Genomic DNA, 26,463 nt, shown 5'->3' with positions numbered 1-26,463 from the left:
TTACTTTAACAGCCATGACTATTAAAAATGTGTATTAACCACTGGGGAGAAAATAAAAACAAACCAAGGAGAACTTAGGCTTTTTTCAGTAGGTAAATTGGGTCCTCAAGCCACTGACTGCATCTAATCTCATTACAGAGAAATTATATTTTATAGGATAAAGCTTCATAAAGTACAGAAAACAAATATATTTTTTTGTTATGCAACATCTAAAGAGCATCAAAAGAAAATGAATCCATATGGCAATAGATGGCTTTTCAAACCCAGAAATTCAAATGTTGATATAAATTTTGTAATACTTGATTATATAAAATACCTGATTACTTTGATAATGTTTGTTTATATATAAATACAGCATTAAAACTGCTAAAACATTAGGGATTATTATGGCAACCACTTTAAGTCCTTCTATAAAAGTCACTTCTAAATTCATGATTATTTGTGCCAATGGAAAAAATTTCATAGGCAGCTTGAGTGTTTGTTCTATTTCCTTCTCCTTCAATTTGTTCCTCTACTCTCTTTCTTATTTTTCTCTGCTAATTTTTCTGATAATTGTTTGGTGAAAATATTTAGAACAGGAAAGTAGATCAAAGCAAACAGGTAAGAAGAAATCAAAGGTCCTGGATAGTTCATAAGTCAAATCATCAATACTACAACAATCAAGATTTAGTTGTATTATAAGGATTAGACAGAATATAAACCTGTATTACAAAAATAATTCATTTCCCTTAAAATCAGTAGCAACTCTATGGTTGTAAAAAATGAAACTAAAGTCCTTGAACAATGTTTCCACAGATGAACTGCTTTTCCTAATTTCTAAAACTATCCTGCCTTTTAATATTACTACACTGTTAAGTTTTAAAATATAGCTCAGTGGGAGACTATGGGCATCTGACAAACTGAACATAGATTCCTAACATTTTGTCTTGCCATATTTTTCCTAAGGTGAGTCAACCACCAAAATGTGCTGTGCTGCGCTAAGTCGCTACGGTCATATCTGCAAGGCTCCTTTGTCCATGGGATTCTCCAGGCAAGAATTCTGTAGTGGATTGCCATACCCTTCTCCAGGGGATCTTCCCAACCCAGAGACTGAAACTGCATCACTTATGTCTCCTGCGTTGGCAGGCAAGTTCTTTACCACTGGTGCCACCGGGGAAGCCCACCAAAATATTCATGACTAATTATTTGACCCTGGAGAAGATCTTAGATGTATCCGATGTACACAAATCCCAGAGTTATCAGGAAAAAGGTAAATATTCATGTTTTGATTATTTGTTCACTCATTTCATTCATTCAAAATAAACTTTCACTGAGTACCTGCCCAATGTCACCAAACATCAGAAATTAAGCAGCAAATGGCATCTAATAAAGTTTATACTCCAGTGGGAAGAGTAAAAAAAATGAACACATATCAAAGGACTTAAAGTTATTTCTCAAATTAATCCTTAAATAACAATTCAATCAAAAGATTTAACAAAATGGCTAAAACTTAAAAGACTGATAATACCAAGTATTGTCTCAGCCACTCCAGAATACTATCTGGCAATTTTTAAATTACACATGTACCTATCCTATGACCCCGCAATTGCAATCCTGATACCTAAAAGAAGGAAAACATACGTCCAGAAAACACTAAGAATGTCCATAGCATGACCTGCATAAATACCAATGGAATAAAGAACCAAGAAAGAAACCTTTATGTATATGGTCAAATGATGTTTGACAAGTGTGCTAAGGACAGCCTATGAAGAATGAATAGGTTCTTCAACAAATGGTGTTGGGACAACTAGATATGTCCATGCAAAAGAGTGAAACTGGACTTCATCTTATATCATATATAAAAGTTAACTCAAAATGGATTAAGATCTAAAACAACTTTGAAACTCCTAAAAGAAAGCAGAGGAAAAGCTCCATGACAGTGGGTCTGACAGTGATTATTTGGATATGACACCAAAGCACAGGCAATAAATGCAAAAAAACAGACAAACATGATTGCAAACTTAAAAATGTATGTGCATTGAAGAACACAATCAAAAGAGTGAAAATGCAATGGGAAAAATACTTGCAAATCATATCTGATGAGGAGCTACAGAGGTAATACCCACTACACATATACATATATATATATATATATATATATATATATATACTTATAACTCAATAAGGGCTTCCCTAATAGCTCAATTGGTAAAGAATCCACCTGTACTGCAGGAGACCCGAGTTTGATTCCTGGGTTGGGAAGATCCCCTGGAGAATGGATAGGCTGCCCACTCCAGGATTCTTTGGCTTCCCTTGTGATTCAGCTGGTAAAGAATCCACCTGCAATTGCAGGAGACCTGAGTTCGATCCCTGGCTTGGGAAGATCCCCTGGAGAAGGAAATGGCTACGCATTCCAGTATTCTGGCCTGAGAATTCCATGGACTATATAGTCCATGGGGCTGCAAAGAGTCAGACACGACTAAGCAACTTTCACTTTCATGACTCAATAAAAATAACCTGATTTTTTAAATGGGGAAAGGACTTGAAGAGACATTTTACCAAAGGTAAAAAATGTACAATCGCATATAAAAAGATGGTCAATGTTACTTATCATTAGAGATATGCAAATCAAAACTACAATGAGATATCATTTCAAACCGATTAGGATGGCTAATATTAAAAAGAACAGAAAATAATAAGTGTTGATGAGGATGTGGAGAAACTGGAACCTTCATGAACTGTTGGTTGGATTATAAAATGGGGTGCAACCGCTATGGGAAATAGTATAAAAGTACCTCAAAAACTTATATACAGAACTACCAAATGATCCAGCAATTCTACATCTCAGTATATATCCAAAAGAATTAAAAGCAGGGTCTTTAAGTAATATTTGCCCACTCATGATCACTGCAGCATTATTTACAATAACCAAAAGGTGGAAGCAACTCAAATATCTATTGATAGATAAACAGATAAATGAAACGCGGTATATATAGCAAATGGGTTACTCATCTTTAAAAAAGGAAATTATTACATGCTCTGATATGGATGAATCTTGAGGATAGTAGGGTAACTAGAAATGAGCCAGCCACAAAAGTATAAATCCTATTTGATTCTACTTATTAGCTATCTAAAACAGTCAAAAATCATAGAAACAAAATTGAATGGTTGGTTACCAGGGCCTGTCAATATCTCCACCTGAGATAGCCCCCAAAGTTCTGTCTAGCCTGGGTGCTACAAAATTAAACATCTCACTGGTTAATAGTAAGCTAAACAAGAACACAATTGAGGAAGTACTGTGGCTTGAAGGAGTCAGATTGACAGTAAGTTAGAATAGGTAACTCTCTGTAGGCTGAAATAATGAAAGAAAGAAAGAAGAACTACAAACTGGAATGAAAACATTGGATGAACAATATACACAGAAAAAAAAAAAAGAATCCTTAGAACAAAAAAATATACAAATTCAAATTTAAAATTCAATTCTGGAGTAATTGTTTTAAAAAGGGAAAAATAAACATTAAGAAGATATTATAAACAACTTGATACAAACAAATTAAGAAATGTTTTCTAGAACATTTCTGAAAAAAACACAACTTATCAAAACTGACCCACGAAGAATTAGAAAGTCTAACAGCCACATAACTTAAAAAAATTGAACTCTAATCAATTCTTCCCCAAAAACCCAGTCTCAAAGAGCTTCACCAGCAAACATGACTAAGCATTTAAAGAAGAAATAGCACTACTTTCTCAAAACTTTTCTAAGAACTTAATAAAAGGGAAAGATCTCAAACATGTTTCATCTGTCTTTTAAATGATGATATATCAGAATATATTCATGACCTTGATTTTTGTTTGAGAAAGGACTTTAGGAGACAAAAAATACTAACCAAAAAGACTATTCATTTGAGTAAACCAAGACTTTGAACTGTGTTCACCAAACAACATTATTATGGGAAAAGGAAGAGATATCTGGAATAAATATAAACAAAGGACTTATATACAGATTATATCATTAACCACTGCAAATAAGATAATAATAAAAATAAGGGAGACTTGAATACTTCACAAAAGGCAAAATTCAAAGGCATAAACACAGGAAACAGTACCAAAAATTACCAATAATCTGGGAAATGCACATTAAAATGCAATGAAATTTAACTATATATCCTCCCAAATGGCTAAAATGAAAAATATTGAAAATAACTAGCCATGGTAAAATAATGTGGGGTTCCTGAGCCTCTCATATACTGCTGGAGACAGTGAAAAGTGGAATAATCACTTTGTAAAATTTCAGTGGACTAAGAAGGAATTGGGATATGTCACATAGCTTAGTGCAAAAAGAATACAATTATTATATTCCTTTAAAATCAGTAAGTATAGGTATGCGTATATACTGCTGTTAAATAAGCACATTACCAAAGGAAAAAGATACTTAGTACAAATTCTAAATTCAAAGTGTTGTGGGATGACTTAAGAACAGAAAAATCAGCAAAAGTAAGGAAATAGAAAAAAAAGCAACAGAATAAAATTAATATGAAATACAAATAACACAATGTATATTGTCTATTATAAATCAAGTAGAGATTATCCATGAACAGCACAGGCTTGAACTGTGTGGGTTGACTTATACATGGATGTTTTTCAATAAATATGTACTATAGGACTATGATCTGCAGATCTGAAGATGCAGAAATACAGATATGGAGAGCCAGCTGTAAAGGTAAATGCAGATTTTACACTGAACAGGGGAGTCAGCACCTCAAACTCCTTCCTTGTTTATGGGTCAAATTTTCATTTCTAACAAATTTACTTATATTAACTCATCTAATTTTTGTTTAATCACTAAGTCATATCCCACTCTTTTGCACTGTAGTCTACCAGGATCCTCCGTTCATGGAATCTGCCACACAAAAAGACTGGAGTGGGTTGCCATTTCCTTTTCCAAGGGATCTTCCTGACTCATGAATGGAAACCACATCTCCTGTACTGGCAGGCAGGTTCTTTACCACTGAGCCACCAGGGAAGCCCAACTTATTTAACGGTGGCATATAAAGTGAGTACTATTATTAATCCCACTTTATAGATGAGTAATCCACAATACACAGAGATTAAGGAATTAACATGCACAGTTAATTAAATTTGTATGCAGGTCAGGAAACAACAGTTAGAACGGACCTTGGAACAACAGACTGGTTCCAAATCAGGAAAGGAGTACATCAAGACTATATTGTCACCCTGCTTATTTAACTTATATGCAGAGTGCATCATGAGAAACACTGATCTGGATGAAGCACAAGCTGGAATCAAGATTACTGGGAGAAATATTAATAACCTCAGATATGCAGATGACACCACCCTTATGGCAGAAAGTGAAGAAGAACTAAAGAGCCTCTTAGTAAAGTGAAAGAGGAGAGTGAAAAAGTTGGCTTAAAACTCAACATTCAGAAAACTAAGATCATGGCATCCAGTCCCATCAATTCATGGCAAATAGATGGGGAAACAGTGGAAACAGTGGCAAACTTTATATTCTTGGGCTCCAAAATCACTGCAGATGGTGACTGCAGACATGAAATTAAAAGACACTTACTCCTTGGAAGTAAAGTTATGACCAACTAAGATAGCATATTAAAAAGCAGAGACATTACTTTGCCAGCAAAGATATGTCTAGTCAAAGCTATGGTTTTTCCAGTGTTCATGTATGGATGTGAGAGTTGGACTATAAAGAAAGCTGAGTGCCAAAGAATTGATGCTTTTGAACTGTGGTGTTGGAGAAGACTTTTGAGAGTCCCTTGGACTGCAGGGAGATCCAAACAGTCCATCCTAAAGGAGATCAGTCCTGAGTGTACACTGGAAGGACTGATGTTGAAGCTGAAACTCCAATACTTTGGCCATCTGATGTGAAGAGCTAACTCATTTGAAAAGACCCTGATGCTGGGAAAGATTGAAGGCGGGAGGAGAAGGGGACGGACGACAGAGGATGAGATGGTTGGATGGCATCACCGACCCAATGGACATGAGTTTGAGTAAACTCTGGGAGTTGGTGCTGAACAGGGAGGTCTGGCGTGCTGCAGTCCATGGGGTCACAAAGTTGGACATGACTGAGCAACTGAACTGATTGAGCTAAAAATGAAAACAAATAACTGGTTCATTTAAAAAACCAGAAAAAAAAAAAGTAACTGGTTCATATACAAATAAAGGTAGTTTAAATTTGTCAATCAAAAAGCAAAGGCTTTATAGAATTAGATTAGTAAAATACAGCCACATTTAATTAATAAGTAGCACATCTGAGATTGAAATCCTAGATATCTGGCTTCAAAGTTGATGATTTTAACCACTAAAACATATTGCTTGACAATGAAGGTTAAAGGAAAAAAAGAAAGAAAACTGTAATTTAACAACAAACACACTTTCACCAAAACAGATATCAGGGGTTTGATCTCTATAGAAAATGAAATAATGATAAGAATATTGTGCAGACTTTGTAAAATATTTGATTTGGAAGAAATCTGATTTCATGCTTTAACACACAACTATATGAGTGAATTTTGTTAATTACAAGTGACAAAAATGAAAAAAATTAAATCCGACATATTTTTATGTAGCTTAAAAAACAAAATAAAGATTTAAGAAATATATATGGATGCAATAACACTACATAAAAAGCAGGGAGATGACATGCATGACATTTAGAATGATCAGGTGAGGGGAGGTAGGTGGACTAAATGAGAGGGTGGGTGCAAGCAAAATTGTGTGGCCATATATGGGCTGTTGTCCAAATGCTGTTTTTCATATTGGTTTATATATTCATGACTTTCATTATTATTATTAACAAGTTCTTAACAAACAGTAATTTACAAAACCAACTACTTTTAAAATAACAGGACCGTTCTGATCGCCATCATACAGTAGTTTTAGAAATGCTAAATATTAGGAAAGAGATGCTGAATATTAGAAAGTTTTTTTGCTAATGTTTTGATTCTGCAAATCTAATTTTGCAAAGACAAATGGCTTTGATAACTAAAATAACCAAGAGCCCACATTTAAAATTTTTTAAACAAACAATCCTCAACAAAGGAATAATTCAACAATGGAATGTTATGCAGATATGAAAAAAAATGAATGAGGTCTATGTGTTTTCATAAGGAAGGATGTTCATGATTCATTTTTAAGTAAAAAGTGTTAAGTGGAAAAATAATATGAATGATAGTATGATCTCATTTTTGTGAAAACAAACTTTTACAAAATATACAGATTCATAAAAACTTATGTGACGAGCCAGAAATACATGGAAGTATATACCTCAGACTTTTTGCACTGGTCATAAGGAGAGGTGTGACTAGACAACTACTAAATTCTTTCATTAATATCTCAGTCTCCTTTAAATCATTACAATGAATTTGTTTACTGGTTTCTGAATTATAGTATTATTTTTGAAAACAGTATCCGTAACTATCTTACGGGCTAAACATTTTATCTCATTACCTTTTTCTGATATTTATGCTTAAGTACTATAATAAATGATCATAAAAATGACCTTTCCAAATACCCTAAATAAATGAGCATTATGCAAAGCTCTTTGCCAATTCAATTACACCATTTCTCTGCAATGCTCCATTAACTCAAATGTTTAAACAATGTCTTGTCCTTTATTAATAACAAGTGTAGTATGACTCAAAACTAATTTAGACCAAAGCACTACATCTTAAACATCATGCAATGATGATAATCTGCTTACTAGAACATAAAATACTTAAAATTACAAAAGCAAAAATAACTCTTACAACAGCATACAGTATTCTAGAATGCAAAGTGATTAAATAATCTATGCAAATATAAACTACTAAAAAGTTTGTCAAACAATAATGAAATTATCTGTAATTTGACTTGAACATTCTACTGACACCTCATATTCAAAGCATATAAAAATGAGTTAATTTTCTTTTCCCATCTTGAGTTTCCCTTTTTCTATCAATGTGGGCAATAACCTCCAAATACCATACTGAAACTAAACTCTACACCACAATTGGGCTCTTCCTGTCTTTCCTTCACCATTTGTATCTGATCACCAAGTTTTGCCACTTCTTCATATTTTTTCTTGTATTGCTCCTGTTGTCAATAATATTATTGCCTCAAAACTTATTCAAAGCGTTCTCACTTAAGAGTAACATTGTTGCAATCAGTTCAGTTCAGTTGCTCAGTTGCCGGGGACTCTGCAACCCCATGGACTGCAGCACCCCAGGCCTCTCTGGCCATCACCAACTCCCGGAGTTTACTCAAAGACATGTCCATTGAGTCACTGATGCCATCCAACCATCTCATCCTCTGTCATCCCTTTCTCCTTCCGCCTTCAATCTTCCCAGCATCAGGGTCTTTTCAAATGAGTCAGTTCTTCACATCAGGAGGCTAAAGTATTGGAGCTAAAGTATTCAGCTTCAACATTAGTCCTTCCAATGAATATTCAATGATTGATTTCCTTTAGGATGGACTTGTTGGATCTTCTTGCAGTCAAGGGACTTTCAAGAGTCTTCTCCAACACCACAGCTCGAAAACATCAATTCTTCAGCGCTCAGCTTTCTTCATAGTCCAACTCCCACATCCATACATGACCACAAGAAAAACCATAGCCTTGACTAGACGGACCTTTGTTGGTAAAGTAATGTCTCTGCTTTTTAATATGCTGTCTTGGTTGGTCATAACTTTTCTGCCAAGGAGCAAGCATCTTTTAATTTCATGTCTGAAGTCACCATCTGCAGTGATTTTGGTGCCCAAGAAAATAAAGTCCGTCACTGTTTCCATTGCTTCCCCATCTATTCACCATGAAGTGATGGGACCAGATGCCATGATCTTCGTTTTCTGTATGTTGAGTTTTAAGCCAACTTTTTCACTCTCCTCTTTCACTTTCATCAAGAGGCTCTTTAGTTCTTCTTCACTTTCTGCCATAAGGGTGGTGTCATCTGCATATCTGAGGTTATTAATATTTCTCCCAGCAATCTTGATTCCAGCTTGTGCTTCATCCAGCCTGGCATTTTGCATGATGTACTCTGTATATAAGTTAAATAAGCAGGGTGACAATATACAGCCTTGACATACTCCTTTCCCAATTTGGAACCAGTCTGTTGTTCCATGTCCAGATCTAACTGTTGCTTCTTGACCTGCATACAGATTTCTCAGGAGGCAGGTCTGGTGGTCTGGTATGCCCATCTCTTGAAGAATTTTCCACAGTTTATTGTGATCCACACAGTCAAGGGCTTTGGCATTGTTAGTAAAGCAAAAGTAGATGTTTTTCTAGAACTCTCTCGCTTTTTTGATGATCCAGTGGATGTTGGCAATTTGATCTCTGGTTCCTCTACCTTTTCTAAATCCAGCTTAAACATCCAGAAATTCATGGTTCACGTACTGTTAAAGCTTGGCTTGGAGAATTTTGAACATTACTTTGCTAGCGTGTGAAGTGAAGTCACTCAGTTGTGTCCGACTCTTTGCCACCCCATGGACTGTAGCCTACCATGCTCCTCCGTCCCTGGGATTCTCCAGGCAGAAAAACTAGAGTGGGTCACCATTTCCTTCTCCAGGACATCTTCCCAACCCAGGGATCAAACCCAGGTTTCCCATATTGCAGCCAGACGCTTTACCATCTGAGCCACTAAGGAAGCTCATTGCTAGCATGTGAGATGAGTGCAATTGTGCAGTAGTTTGAGCATTCTTTGGCACTGCCTTTCTTTGAAATTAGAATGAAAACTGACCTTTTCCAGTCTTCTGGCCACTGCTGAGTTTTCCAAATTTGCTGGCATATTGAGTGTAGCACTTTTACAGCATCAACTATTAGGATTTGAAATAGCTCAACTACTCCCATCACGTTCACTAGCTTTGTTCGAAGTGATGCTTCTTAAGGCACACTTGACTTCTTAAGGCCTGCCTGAATAGTAAATTAAAATAAGACACAAACTATCTCTTGAATGATCCCACTATCATCATCAGTCTCTTCTCCGTCCCATTCACCCTTCATTTGTATCCAAAATGATTCATTTTTAGGACTATCCTTTTCATCTCATCCTTATTCAAGAAATTACAATGGATCTTCTTTGCTGATAAGATGAAGTCCCAAGCCCCTCCCCATCAGCCCATCATCCCCACTACTATCAAGCAATATACTCTGTCAAGGCCTGAAAACACTGCTGGGCATTATGTTCTGCCCTTTGGATATGCTTAATAAATGTTCAGGGATCAAGACCATCCCCATGGAAAAGAAATGCAAAAAAGCAAAACGGCTGTCTGGGGAGGCCTTAAAAATAGCTGTGAAAAGAAGAGAAGCAAAAAGCAAAGGAGAAAAGGAAAGATATAAGCATCTGAATGCAGAGTTCCAAAGAATAGCAAGAAGAGATAAGAAAACCTTCCTCAGTGATCAATGCAAAGAAATAGAGGAAAACAACAAAATGGGAAAGACTAGAGATCTCTTCAAGAAAATCAGAGATACCAAGGGGATATTTAATGCAAAGATGGGCTCGATAAAGGACAGGAAAGGTATGGACCTAACAGAAGCAGAAGATATTAAGAAGAGATGGCAAGAATACACAGAAGAACTGTACAAAAAAAGATCTTCACAACCCAGATAATCACGATGGTGTGATCACTGACCTAGAGCTAGACATCATGGAATGTGAAGTCAAGTGGGCCTTAGAAAGCATCACTACGAACAAAGCTAGTGGAGGTGATGGAATTCCAGTGGAGCTATTCCAAATCCTGAAAGATGATGCTCTGAAAGTGCTGCACTCAATATGCCAGCAAATTTGGAAAACTCAGCAATGGCCACAGGACTGGAAAAGGTCAGTTTTCATTCCAATCCCAAAGAAAGGCAATGCCAAAGAATGCTCAAACTACCGCACAATTGCACTCATCTCACACGCTAGTAAAGTAATGCTCAAAATTCTCCAAGCTAGGCTTCAGCAATACATGAACCGTGAACTTCTTGATGTTCAAGCTGGTTTTAGAAAAGGCAGAGGAACCAGAGATCAAATTGCCAACATCCGCTGGATCATAGAAAAAGCAAGAGAGTTCCAGAAAAACATCTATTTCTGCTTTATTGACTATGCCAAAGCCTTTGACTGTGTGGATTACAATAAACTGTGGAAAATTATGAAAGAGATGGGAATACCAGACCACCTGATCTGCCTCCTGAGAAATCTGTATGCATGTCAGGAAGCAACAGTTAGAACTGGACATGGAACAACAGATTGGTTCCAAATTGGAAAAGGAGTACGTCAAGGCTGTATATTGTCACCCTGCTTATTTAACTTATATGCAGAGTACATCATGAGAAATGCTGGGCTGGAAGAAACACAAGCTGGAATCAAGATTGCTGGGAGAAATATCAATAACCTCAGCTATGCAGATGACACCACCCTTATGGCAGAAAGTGAAGAGGAACTAAAAAGCCTCTTGATGAAAGTGAAACTGGAGAGTGAAAAAGTTGGCTTAAAGCTCAACATTCAGAAAACGAAGATCATGGCATCCAGTCCCATCACTTCATGGCAAATAGATGGGGAAACAGTGGAAACAGTGTCAGACTTTATTTTTGGGGGCTCCAAAATCACTGTAGATGGTGACTGCAGCCATGAAATTAAAAGACGCTTACTCCTTGGAAGGAAAGTTATAACCAACCTAGATAGCATTTTCAAAAGCAGAGACATTACTTTGCCAACAAAGGTCCATCTAGTCAAGGCTATGGTTTTTCTTGTGGTCATGTATGGATGTGAGAGTTGGACTGTGAAGAAGGCTGAGCGCCAAAGAATTGATGCTTTTGAACTGTGGTGTTGGACAAGACTCTTGAGAGTCCCTTGGACTGCAAGGAGATCCAACCAGTCCATTCTGAAGGAGATCAGCCCTGGGATTTCTTTGTAGGGAATGATGCTAAAGCTGAAACTCCAGTACTTTGGCCACATCATGCGAAGAGTTGACTCATTGGAAAAGACTCTGATGCTGAGAGGGATTGGGGGCAGGAGGAGAAGGGGACGACAGAGGATGAGATGGCTGGATGGCATCACTGACTCGATGGACGTGAGTCTCAGTGAACTCCGGGAGTTGGTGATGGACAGGGAGGCCTCGAGTGCTGCGATTCATGGGGTCGCAGAGTCGGACACAACTGAGCGATTGAACTGAACTGAACTGAACTGAATAAATGTTCGTGGAAAGAAAGGAAAAGGAGAATGAGGAAGAAAGTGAGGATGATAAATTTGGAAGTGAGATAGAAAAAAGGAATATAGAAGGAGGGAGATGGAAGAAAGGAATATAATGAGGAACAAGACAATAAATTTATCAGAGGAGCACATCAGAGCAGGGGTAATCCAATCAGTTGTCAGCTGCTTCATGTGCAAATGGTTTCTCCCATTCTGAGGGTTGTCTTTTTGTCTTGTTTATGGTTTCCTTTGCTATAAAAAAGCTTTTAAGTTTAATTAGATCCCATTTGTTTGTTTTTGTTTTTTTTGTTTCTTACTCCAGGAGGTGGGTCTAAAAGAGCCTTGCTGTGATTTCTGTCAAAGAGTATGTAAAACAGGTAACTAGTGAGAACATGCCGTGTATAGCACAGCTTGGTGCTCTCTGATGACCTAAGGGAGTGGGTGGGAAGGAGGTTCAAGAGGGAGGGCATAAATATATACCTAAAGCTGATTCACTTTACTGTACAGCAGAAACTAACACAATATTGTAAGGCAATTACACTGGAATTTAAAAAAAAAAGAACATATCAAGTACAACATTCATTCTGGTCTCTGGGCTGAGGCTGGAATTGATATTCCTGCTCTGTATTTAACCAGATGAGTAAACAAATTTTACATTCTCCAACAGCACGTAATCATCCATTTTAAAAACAAGCATGAAATCACATGAAGCTCATTCTAGACTTTCAATATTTCAAACTACTTGTTAAATACTCAATAGGACTCTCAGCTCAAAGAACTGAGTGTGCCTTGAAATAAAAGACGATCATATTACATATACTGTGAAATCTCAATTATATTTTCTCATGATTTAAATTGCTTTCTGGATCTAGTATATGTCCTATATTGCAACCCTATTGAGTTTTCTTCTTAATATTACTAGCAACAATAATGGCAAACATAATATTCAATGGATGCTTATTATGTATCAGGTACTTGTAAATTATCTCATTATTAACAACTTTATAAGGTGGGTGTTTTGATTATCTTTATTTGAAGAAAGCAAGGAACAGGAGGGTCAAGTAAACTGTACATGCTAACATAGCTTATAAATATAATTTCAGAACATATTTTTTAAAACAGTAGTATTCCATAATATAAAAATTCATAAAAATCTATAGTTCTCTGATTTGTCAATATTAGAAATATCAACCCCTGTTAAAGAATTTGCTTATAAAACACTTTATAATTCTTTATTTTAAAGAGGTTCACAAGTTAATAATTAGAACCCCATCTATTAGTGATAAATGTGCAGAACATCATGGACTTGCCTGTGGCCAGCTGAAACACGAAATATAAAAGCATTATTACATCATTAGTCCTCATTACATCCCTGAATCAGCTACTATTATAGTGTACTTTTAAAAAGAGAGACATGTGACACAAGTTACATAAAATTTCAACAGCCACCAAAAATAAGTGGCATAACAAAGAGATGAATTCATATTTTCTCAATATCAATGATTACATCTGAATTCCACATCACATGACCCTTTTAAAGGTCAAGTGTGGGTAATTCATGCAGAATGTTAAGAATTTAGTAATTAAGGTTATAATGGAAAATCCTGCCTCCTACAAAATTAAAAGAGGAGTTAGTCATATGCATGAAAATATGGGGTCTTGTCTTCTTTGCATTACAGAGCCATAGAGTTGAGCTAAAATTCTGATATAAAAGGGTTTAGCTTGATCTTTTACTTTACTTTTTACTTTAGTGGCCCTCAAGGAGAAAAAGAAGGGGACACTGGAAACCCCCAAATTACTCCCATTAATCCTACATATAGCAAGAAATTCTAGTTTCTTCTGCTGTGTGTTCTGACAGGGCAAAGGGCACACTGGTAAATATTACAGAGTAAATATCCTTTCTTCCACATTATCAAAAGTCAACCTTTGGGGCTAGCTCTGAAGATGTACAAGACAATTTCTCTAATAAGCTGAATCAAGGATTCTTGCATAAATCAAGAGTTAAAAACAAGCATACATTCATTCATAAATTCAAAACCTTTAAGATTTGTTAAATGGAGAGGAATACACATCCATTGTCTCCTATCAGCTTTTTGCACCCCAACCTCCATAGAATAGGAGCACTTGTGTTGCCCTTTGCATTTTAGGAAGTGCCTTTTCAGGTCTTAAAATCCTATCTCTTTTCAGAAATTCTAAAAACAAGTGAGACTAAGACAAACTAATCAAATGATACAAATGTAAGAAGAATCTGAATGTACAATTACATATATTGATATAACAATGTTATATTGTATATTGATAATAACAACTGCTTGAAAAGATGCTGAAAATCTTAATGAGTTAAATTTATACCCTTAGCAACTAAACATGTAAATGAAATGTGACATTTCATTCTTTAAAGAAAAGTCAGTTATTCAGAATTCATGCTGAACACTAAATATCTCATTGATATGTAGTGAGCTTATTTTGCAAGAGTGCACGACTGCTGAAATTAGAACAGAGCATAACACTATTAAAATAGACACCAATTGAGAATTCTACCTCATTAGTCTTGTCTTCCTATTTTCAGATGAGCTTTCATGGCAAGCCACTCCTGAACCACAGCCACTTACTATTACTTAATAGTAGATAAAATAACTCCCTCTGCTTTCCAAACTTTCCATGACTTGCTCCTAGAGCTCCATTTCCCCATATTATCTGACAATCTGCCTCATGTGGAATCATTCCAGAACTGCCTTGAGATAATTTTAACTACTAAGCATCCTAGAACACCTCCCAAAGTACAAAGTTAGTTCTAAGCAGGCATTTATAAGCATTACATGCTACTTGGGTCTTCCCTGATGGCTCAGCAGTAAAGAATCTGCCCTCAATGCAGGAGATGCCCATTTGATCCCTGGGTCTGGGAAGATCCCCTGGAGGAGGAAATCGCAACCCACTTCAGTATTCTTACTTAGAAAATCCCATGGACTGACGAGCCAGGTAGGCTATGATCCAAGGGTTGCAAAAAGCTGGACATGACTGAGCATGCACACACACCCTATTTTCTCTATCCCTGAACTGATATACTATTTTTCCACACTATTACTAAGTAACTCTTTAAAATCTTACACTTCCTGTAGTGTTATTAACTATGATTTATGTCTCAGATTTTTTGGAAAATAAAGTTATAACTCATAAAAATATAAAATGTAACACAAAGATATACTTTAACTTTTTCTTTATTCCAATGTTACTGCAGTCATTACAATTTATTTCTTAAACTATATATATATATATATATATATATATATATATATACATACACACACACTCTTCCTGACTCTAAAATTCCTGAAACAGCTTTGGCTGAAAATAGACTTCTTGTATGAAATATTCTTTGAAACTTTAATATTTGCTTAATTTTTTTTTAAAAAAAGAAATATTAAAGGTATTTCCCAAAGTAAATTTAACAGTGAAAAACTCAGAGCTCTAATTAAAAGACAGTCATTAAATGAACATAAAATGTTAAAAATTAAAATTTTATGCAATATCTTAACAGTAATTAACATCTTTATTATAGACTAAATTTTTATTCACATTGCTTTTGTAAAGGCTTTTATTAAGCCCAGTTCTTTTAGTTACTAACAAAAGTGGGGGAATAAAATCAAACTCTGAAATCACTGATAGGTCAAATTCTTATTTGCAAGCAGGTATTTTGTTTATCTTATGCTACACTTCGTAATTTAACAAATTACCACTTTCTAAAAGAATATTTTTGTCAATTGTACACCAGGAAGTTATTTTATATCTAGGTACATTTGTATTAGGCAAAAGAAGTTGCAAACTGCAGATCAGATCAGAGTGGGAAGGGAGTTTTTATCTTCAGTTTTCTGGCTCTCTTCCAAGGAAGAAAAGCACAGGGAAGAAGCCTCCTTGGGGGAGGTCCAGAGAACTGGATGCTTTCCACATGAAACAGATGTCTGTCGCTGACCTGACCACTGGCCCAGCTCTCACTCTACCAGTAATGATCCTCACAAAGAGAGGAACACCAGCTGGGACCAGCCAAGAACCTGGCCCATCCTTGTGCAATTTTCCCCAACATTTGTACTCATTGTGAAAGTAGACAATCTCATGTCTTGATGTCTTTAAACAGAGCTGTTTTTTGAATGCTGCAATTCTGAATTAGATTTTAACTGAAAATAATTAGAATCTTGCATCTTCTTCATGAGAAAAGCATCATGTGACTCAATACTAGTGATCAAAGATTAAAATTTACTTCACTAGCGTTTGCAGTTAAGTCATGTGTTGGAAGAAAAAAAATTGTAAAATGAACAATCTGGCTGATTAGTAAATTAATACTTTACATAGAAAATTTTACATTTATTGCTCTCCAAAAATCTATTGAATTATTTACTTCTTTACTTTTTGAGTAATTCTAAAATAATATCAAGTGAGTATATGACAAATGACTATATAGCTTATATTTCACAGTCCATCATTTTAATCATTCTTTTCAATAGTCCTTCATCTTCCTTGCTCTTTTCTATGCAATAAGGGAAAAATTACAAACCAAATCCATTCATAAACATAGATGTAGAAACTCTAAAGAAAATATTACCAAAACTAGTCTGATAAGAACCCAAGCCAGATTTGCCATTTGAGAATCAAGTAACTGAACAAAGGGGGAAAATATGATCACCTTGGTACATGAAGGAAAAAATGTTTTGATAAAATTCAATATCCATTCTTAATAAAATTTCTTTATGAAGCAGGAGTTTAGGGGAACTTTCTTAATCAAATAAAAATTGATTTTTCTTCCTAAGAAAGACCTGCAACATTTTGTTGTAGACATTGTGCACATCAGAAAACATCAAAAGCTTTCATTCCAAAACTGGTAATGAGGCAAGAATTTTCATCACTGCAATTTCCATTCAACATTGTTCTAGAAATCCTAGTCAGTGCAATAAGGCAAAAAAAGAAATAAAATATGGAAATAATCTTTCAAAGAAAGAAAGAAAACTGTCTTATATTTTCATATACAAAACCCAACAGTATAAACAGATAAACAGAATATATAAGCAGAACAAGATTAATATAAAAATGTGCCTGCATTTTTATGTATAATAATTAGAAAATAAAATTGTTATATATAAAATTTATACATTTTATGTATAATAATTAGAAGATAAAATTTAATTATATCATTTACAATAGTGTCAAAACTGACTAAATACCCAGGAAGAATCCAAATATACAAGACTTCTACAAAGAAATCTAGAAGACATTAAATGAGAAATTAAGCAGGACTTTACGGATATGTCATATGGATAGATTAGAAGATAATACTGGAAAGATGTCAATGCTTCAAATTGATCTATTAATCCATTTAAATCCAATAAAAATCCCTTTTATTCTTTTGTAGAAATCAACTATATATATATCAAGAATAGCCAAAACAATCTTGAACATATTTTGAATAAAATCAAGGATCTGTTGTACCACATTTCAAGACTTATAACAGAGCTATAATATTTTTAGGACTGTTTTTAGCTTTTTTTGTCTTGGCACAATATCATAAATAGGCCAATGGAAGAAAAAAATTATATCTAAAACAGATCCACATATATGAACACTTTTCAAAATAAATGTTATGCAAAATGTTTTAAATTCCTATGAAATATCTCAATTGATTTACATGAAATAAACTTATTTACACTGCTTTCAAAAACTTTATTGAGTTTACTATTTCTGGATTTTGACAAAAGGAACAAATCAAAGTTTGAAATGGATAAATTGAGCTCTTAATTTCAAAGATATAGTTTAGTTTATTTTATGCTGCATTCCAAAGCTTAATGTATCACTTTTTCTACAAAAGTTTTCACCATTGACAGGATTAGTCCTCTCAAAGCCTGCTGCTGCTACTAAGTCGCTTCAGTCCTGTCCAACTCTGTGCGACCCCATGGACTGCAGCCTACCAGGCTTCTCCGTCCATGGGATTCTCCAGGCAAGAACGCAAGATAGTTAATCTAAGTCTCCTTCATAATACCTTAACTTTATGAATTTTTATTCCTGAAAATATTCTGGAACTCATTCCAATTAGCACAATACTTAGGGTCACCAATCATCTCTACTTTGCAAAATCCAATAATCAGTTCTAAATCTTCATGTTCTTTGAATTCTCAGCACATTTAGCCAATTAGTCTTATCTTTTGAAAAATCTTTTATCACTTAGATTGGGACACTATTCCCTCAGCTTTTTTATTATCTCCCTACTTTTCAGTCTTCCTAGTTTTCTCCTCATCTCCACAACTGCTAAAAATCAACATGCCTCATTGTTCAGTCCAGATTTTTTCTCTTCTGCATCTAATCCATTCCCTACACAATTTTATACAAACTATCTTAAAACATCATTTATATGGTCTGACTTCAAAATTATTATCCCAAGCTTAGACTCCTTACTGATCTTCCAACTCATATATTCCATTGCCTACCTGACTATTCTCCTTTTGGATATATAATTAGCATCTTAAATTTAAAATATCTAAAGGCTAATTTCTTGATATTCTCTTCTAATCCATGGTTTCCACAGACTTCCCCGTCTTGGTAAATGACAATTCTTCCATTTGTTCAGGAAAAACAAACAAATATAAAACATAAATAATATGTGACAATTTTTACTCTCAACCCCCACCTTCACTCCACCTATCAGCTTGACAATTAAGATGTACACAGTATCTGTACACATGGCTAACTTCATGGCTATTGCCCCAATTCAAGACATCATTTATCAACTTGATTACTGCAATATCCTCTTAACCTTCCTTGCTTCTGCCCTTCTGCTAGCGTTGCAGGATTCCTTACAACAATCCAAGTGATACCTTTAAAAAACAGGCTGATCAGGTAGGTCACTCCTACATTCAAAATCCTACAGTGGCTTCCAGTGCTGAAGTTATAGCCAAAGCCATTATTGTGTCTTACAATGTCCTACATGTTGAAGCGGGTTCACCATGAATCTAAAATAGCTTAACTTTCAATCTCTCACTTACAAAGTCCCTTTCAAAGACCTTGAAGGAAACCTAGAAGCTTTTCACTAGCTTCACCAAGAAGCTCCCCTTGTGAAATCTCCAGGTCCCACAACCTGGATTCACCTACATCAATAGGATCTAGCCTCCCATAGATGTTTACTTCATCTCCTTCTACCCTCTCACCCTGCTCACAGCAATTGTACTTGTACAGGGATGAGTTATAATGCCCCAGCACCACTGTAGCATCAGTGAAGGAGGTGCTCAAATATATACATTATAAATGAATGAACAAATGAATAAACAAACCCACATTAGGGGCAAATTGAGACTTCATCCTCCAGAGTTACTGATGTGAAACAAGAACCAGAGTCTCCTCTTAGCAGTCAGCTCTTTTCTCCACTTATTCAATTTAAGCTCACCCCAGAACATGGAGCAGGGAAAATTTGCACACATATTTCACCACCGAACTCTTCTTGCGTCCCTTCTTCATTCTTCTTCTAGCACACCACAAGACAGACATGCTTATTATTTATTGACCCTACATCATATATTTTCTCCTTCCTGCTGAATGCTATAAATGGAGTCCCTAGGGCTAGTAGTGAATGTATTACTATAGTAAAAGAGAAAGAATTCAGAAATTTCTTCCATTTTCTTGTGGCACAAATTTAAAAGTCATAACCTGAATAATCATCTTGGTCTTTCTATTTGGATTCTCTCCATCACCAAAATAAAAAACTGAGAAGTGGTCAGGAAATCCAAATTTGCTAGCATGTATGCAAAATTATTGAATACCATGACAGCAGAAAAAAATGAACTGACTGAAAATTCTGGACAGTGTTACACTAAGAACAAAATTATTAGTTCTCTTACTTGTACCATAGCTTGTATTTTAGTTATTAATATCTCAGTCCTCTACTCATTCTGTATATTTCAACACAAAGTTCAGCTACTAATCTGTTAATGTCAGAAATATTCTCTTCGTTCTGTATTTATCAGTTGTTGGCATTTTCCTTTGCCAGTGCTCATAGGCACCAAACAATTTTTATAACACCAGTATTATAACTGCCCATCTTGTGTTTCTGCAGTTTCCCCTCTCTAACATTTATTCACCTAACTTCTCACAACAGTCCCCGATTTCTCTTCAGGTATCTATCCCCATCTATTCACTTAGTCAATAGTTCCAGTTACACTCACCTGACCCTACCAGCCGACTGATGTGGCTGATTACATCTCTGTCTCCCAATAACAGCAATTAATTCAGACCAAGGTCAGGCCAAAGGACATAATCAGACCCCATATCAGGATCTTTGTTTGACCTACTTGAGGAGATAACTCTCAGTATCTACAGGATCAGTGCTGAGGTAAAGCCCAAACCCCTAATCCAGTTTGTACTGACCTCCATGAACATTCCCCTGTTTACCTCCCCAGTATTAGATCATCCTGCTTCTGTATGGAATACTTTTCATCCTCTCCCTGTCTAATCCCTACTCTTCTTCTAGGTTTCAGATAATGAGCTATTTTTTCAAGTAAGCTTCTACAACTTTCATATCTGAGTTAGACTGTCTTTGTATGATGCCCCAAATCATCTTCTAAATGAACCTCATCTTTCATACCTATCTGTAAGCAGTACAGTTATTTTAGTACTAACAATTTCTCAACTATTTACATGGCATGTATTATAAGCATAACATAGTATTAGTTGCTGTGAGGAATATAAAAAATGAAATAAAATATAACCCTTTAGTTTAAGGAGCATAAACAAAGAATCTTAAAACTGAGATGTAGGATAACAGAGCACATAAGAAATTTTAAAACAATACAAGATAGTGTTAATTATGTGCAGAATAAATACAGCAGCCCCTAAATCGTGAAATATTACAGAGCCAGAAATTCAAAAGTCCATGATCTTAATCTGACAAAATCATGAGCAGGTATGTTAACCATAGGAGAATGAGTAGGATGCTAATTATAAGTAAAATGAATAGCAACTTTTAGTAGAGTAAGAAACTATACTAAGATATAGTTAGTAAAAGAGCTAAAAACTAATAACTCCATTCACATTTTTATCTCTATAAGTGAAGAGCATCTTAAATATCTAAATAAACATATTTACAGCAAAGGGATTTTTTTAGAAATTTGAGGAGATACCTCTCCCTGTAGAGAAAACATTAAGGAGAAATTTCTTTAAAGAACAAGTGACTAAGAATATGAAAGAAGCCAAAGGAAACATATGGTGGAGACAGAGCACTGAAGAACAAGTACTGCTACAATAAAGGGTAAATGGAGATGTATTCAATTCTAGCAGTGACGCTTATATTATGGTCAAGGTAAAACACATAGAAAACAATCAAGTTGCAAAGTGACTAAGAACACTACATAAGAAATTTCAAAACAGGAAGTGTATCAATCTGAAACAAAGACAGAAAAGTTCTTAATGGAGGTGGAAGAGAAACACAGACTCACAGTGCATTTCAAAGAAGGATTAACAATTTCAGTCTCACCTCAACAGAGATTTGATGAACACATGAACCAGAACAAGTTGACATCAGAATGCCTAGCAACAAAAAAAAAGCTGTAATTTTACAGCGAGAGATAAGCAAACCTTTAACAGAAATATAAGAAGTGGTTTGACACTATTATGTTTAAGACACAGGTATAGTTTACTCTTCAATTAGGGGTTATAATTATGATTGTTTCTTTTATACCTCGAGAAGCACAATTCTCCCCATCATTCCCAAGTTAGTACAAAGACAACATCAAGAAAAAGACTACGCTTCAAAACTAGAAGAATGGATCATTATTCCTACCAGAAAAACATTCTCTAGTTTAAAGACAGAGTATGAAATATATAATCCCAATACAGAGGAAGGAAGATTTTTAAAAACTGTTAAATTTTTAAGAGTGGGTAGTCCTCTGGTAGTCCTTCCTGGAAAGAACTGTTGTTACCACAGTTAAAATATGAAGGATTACAGTGACTTTCCATGATACATATTTTCAAAATGCACCTGTCAGACTGGATAAACATATCCTCTGGTTCCCAGCATGTGGGTTCCCTTCTTCATATCCCATTTAAAACACAATTCACCCAACGGGAATCATTAACTTCATTACAAGTAAAACTAGATAATATAAGAATTCACCAATAAAATAGGATTTCAAAGTTCTAGGAACTGCCACAGACATAATAATGACAACACAAAGTAAGTATCAAAAACGGCAGACTGATCCTTCTCTTTGCAATGAATTATTGAATACATGCACATTTCAATATTATAGCAAGCAGAACACACAATTGGCAAAATAGGTCAGCTAATAAAATAATGCTATATGCATAGAACAAATAATTGTCACACTACTACTAGGTCTTCCCCTCACAGAAAACATGTATGAGCCAAGGATGATTACAGCTCAGAATTACTCTAAGGAACAGTGACACATGACTATAAGGAGTGCTTTGAAAAGTACAGATCCATCCATATATATATATATATATATATATATATATATGGGCTTCCCTGGGAGCTCAGCAGTAAAGAATCTGCCTGCCAATGTAGAAAACACGGGTTTGATCCCTGGGTTGGGAAGATCCCCTGGAGAAGGAAATAGCAACCCACTCCAGTATTCTTGCTTGGGAAATCCCATGGACACAGGAGCCTGGCGAGCTACAGTCCATAGGGTCACAAAAAGTCAGACACGACTGAGTGACTAAACAACAACAAGATATATATATATATAGATATATTCTATTCCATAGCATTCACAGTCTCAAAATCTTAATAGGTTGGTCAAATTTCACAGTTTGGGATTTTTCTTTTCTTGGGATGAAACTGAACTTAAGAACATTGCTAGTATAATAAGATGAAGAATAGCCACTTAAGCAAATAAACTACTTTTATGAACTTTAGAATGCTGATTAACAAATCAAAAAAGAAAACCTAAAGGTTGAAGCAAATAATCTGTTATTCAAATATAAATTAATCTTTTCTAGTTAACTGAACAGGACTTTAAAAAGTAATACTTGTTAAGTTTGCATCATATAGCATATGCTTAATTTCAACAGAAATTTGAACACCAAAAACATACAGGCTTCTTTTGGGGAGTGCAGGTAAAAAGGGAGATGGAAGAGAGAGTAACTTTGGATTCAGACGTATTGAATCTAAAATACCCTGGGACATCCAAGAAAACACTGGCATCCGGCAGTTGTAACCCTGAGATTTCATCTTAGGACAAGCTGAAGATGAACATGTTTCAGTTCTGTATCATTTAAATTAGTAGCTAAAAATTAGAGAAGTACAAAGAAAATCACATAGACTATGTAAGAAGTGGTATAAAGCGGTGGCCAAGAGGTGCACTTTTAAAAAATATTCAACTTAGAAGATGGGAATAGCAATAACAGCCACGAAGAGAAATGGGAAGAAAGGTAAGAAAGAAAAGGACACTGAGAAGAGAGAGACAGAGTAGTGATGGCAGAACGGGAATAAGGAAGGAACACAGACCAGCTCTGATCTGCCTTGAAGAGTGAGTAATGGCAGAACCACGCTTAGCAGAATCCAGAGGGTTATTTTCATTCCTATCAATCTTTTCAGGGTTTCCCTCCCCCTTGGGTTTTAATTTTGTTACTGTGTGGTTGTTTGTTCCTCTCATGGGTTTTATGAGCTTATTTGGCCATTTCCACTGGATTTTACTTCTAATATGTCTGATATCTACCTGGAAACCCGGCATCTACAATGGCTACGGTTCAGCTACCAAACATAATTCATATGGCCACATGATGAAATCTGATGTAAAAAAAAATTTAATCCATCAAGACTGAAGCGACTATGAATTACAGCATTTTAGAATTTTAAATAAATTTAAATCAAGAGAAATATGGGGAAAAAATAGCTTTTGCTTTTCCAATTAATTCTTTTGGTTCATAAGTTAAAGCTTTAGGCCTACCTAAGTGAAGAATTCTCCTCATGTTTTTAGAATATATAAGATCCTGCAAGTATTACAGAACAGCGGTGTGTGAACTGGGGACGAAGAAAAAAACCTTTGATAACATTTTACTAATGACATTTACAACTCTCCATTTTACTAACAGGATGATGATTAGCAGCTAATTATTTAGGCCATTAATTGTTGCCTTTTTAGTGATTAAAAATATGTATGTTAATTATACCTAAAAATGTAGATAATTTAAGAATTGAAAAGAATGATACTACTTTAGCATTTTAGTAGATAAACATTTTGGGAAAATATATCATGATTAAAAGAAAACTAAAACTCATAGCTTTCTATTTGCTTGCTATTTGTAGTTTTTATAACAAATCTAATTTAGTACAAGGTTTTTTTTGTTGTTGTTGTTTTTTGTTTTTTTAAACAAAAGGGTCTGGCTTTTCTTGAACCATTCTCTTTCTGATAATGAACAGATTGTGAATGCAAAACCCTGCATATCATTATGTGAAACATTTACGCATTCAGAGTGTCTACTTGGTGGCTTTCTTCTTAAGAAGCTAAACAATTCATTAAACAAGCTGCTCGTGAATGGTGGATCAGAACAAGCATAAGCTGCCTTCCGTAGAATTCTATTGTGGAGCTGTACCCATTTGTGTTTTCTTTGAAGCCATAAAAATGAAACCCTTATGCTCATATTAAAAGCATAAGAAAGGCATCTATTATGTCAATAGATTTAAAACACGGCCTTAGACACAGTGAGAACCACTCCAAAATGGCACTCATATAATAGCAAAGGTTAAGAAGTGCATTCCCAGGGAAAACCTTCAAAGGCCTACATATCATTATATCCCAAAACAGATGGCAATGCACTGTTTGGAACCATAGTTCACGGACACCTACAATCTCAAATAAATCCTTTCTAATCCCACTCTTGTCTAGATTTTATACTTTGATGGTAAGTGCAGGTGCTTTTCACCATTCTTCATGGAGTGACATAAAATGATATGATGAAGATTCATGTATATTATAAGGACTCAGCTCTTAATACAACTTCTATGCAATATACAAGTATTCTACTAGCAACAGACTTACAGTTTATAGAAATCATCAATTCCTAAGTTCTAAACCATGAATAATCTTCATTAGTTTGAATTTTATAGGGAAAAAAAAGAGGAACATACTTCTCTCATATATTGCTGGAAATAAAAATTGATTAAAAAAAAACACTTTGCAAAATAATGTGGAATTCTCTAGTAACAATGTGTATACTCTGGATGGACTCAAACACAGAGATGAGGATGAGAATTTTCACTGAAGCATTTTTTATAGTAGCAAAACACTGCAAATAACCCATAAGTTCATTGACAGGAAGATGGATATGTGAACTGTGATATATACCCTGCAATGAAAATGAACAGCTGCTACATGTACCAACATGGCCAACTCTTAGAAACAATGCTGAGCAAAAAAAGTCCCAGAAAACTATCTGAAATATTTCCTTTATACAAATTTAAAAGTATGTAAAGTTGAGCAACATGTTATTGTTACTAAGGTTCAGTTTTTTCAGTCATTTGAATTCTGCTGAGAAAAATCATACTACTATCACTAACAGATTAAAGTAAAAAATTTCTGATTCTTTGTTACAAATCTCAAATACAGTGGACTCTGAACGCAGGTTAGAATTGCACAGGTCCACTTTTATGTGAGTTTTTCTCACTAAATACATACTACAGTACTATGCAATTTATGATTGGTTGAATTCATGGATGCAGAACTGCATATAAGGAGCATTAACTGTAAAGTTATACACGAATTTTCAACTGGGCAGGGGATCAGTAACCCTCATGTTTTTCAAAGGCTACCTCTACTGAATACTTTTTTGAATGTAAACTTAATGTACAACAAAATTGCCTATGGATAAATTTCTAATGGATCCCTCGGGTCAAGAAAATTTGTTTAAAATATCACATATATCAAAATTTAAAGAAAATACATAAATTCTAAACTAAAAAAGATAAAAATAATATTACAGTTTTACCATAAAGAGTTTTACTTCACAGTTTACCTGAAACATCACAAGGCTTGTGAGACTGCAGAAAATAGTTCCTCTTTAATTCCTGTCTGTATATAAGATGTGGCTTGTTATGATCATCTTCATGTTCACTCCCATCTGCCTTCATTATAGGTTCTAAGAAATATTCACCATCATGTGCTTTAAATGTTCCCATCTGGAAATAAAGAAAATAAAAATTAATTTTCTTCTGTCACTAAGTAGAAAAAGTGTTGTGCTCTCCCACAGGTTAAAATGAGGACACAGAACAAGATAGCCAGGAGTTCATTCACTAAAGTCATCAACTGAACATAATGTTTCC

At 35.0% G+C, this 26,463-nt stretch overlaps 1 protein-coding gene across 2 annotated transcripts in view; it reads right to left on the bottom strand.

The window, feature by feature from the left end:
• Positions 1–26,463, bottom strand: part of ADAMTS20 (ADAM metallopeptidase with thrombospondin type 1 motif 20) — a 216,930-nt gene that overhangs the window by 168,831 nt on the left and 21,636 nt on the right. For both annotated transcript variants that reach the window (XM_086399837.1, XM_086399838.1), the window contains exon 3: positions 26,157–26,319. In XM_086399837.1, the coding sequence (XP_086255963.1) occupies positions 26,157–26,319 (163 nt within the window). The remainder of the gene's footprint in view (positions 1–26,156; positions 26,320–26,463) is intronic.

Source organism: Bos grunniens, chromosome 5 (assembly GCF_055505025.1).
Source record: "Bos grunniens cultivar Pamir isolate PY7600 chromosome 5, Bosgru_T2T1.0, whole genome shotgun sequence".
Classification (NCBI taxonomy): domain Eukaryota; kingdom Metazoa; phylum Chordata; class Mammalia; order Artiodactyla; family Bovidae; genus Bos; species Bos grunniens.
The sequence above is the reverse complement of the archived record's forward strand: the minus strand, read 5'-3'. Positions and strand labels throughout refer to the sequence as shown.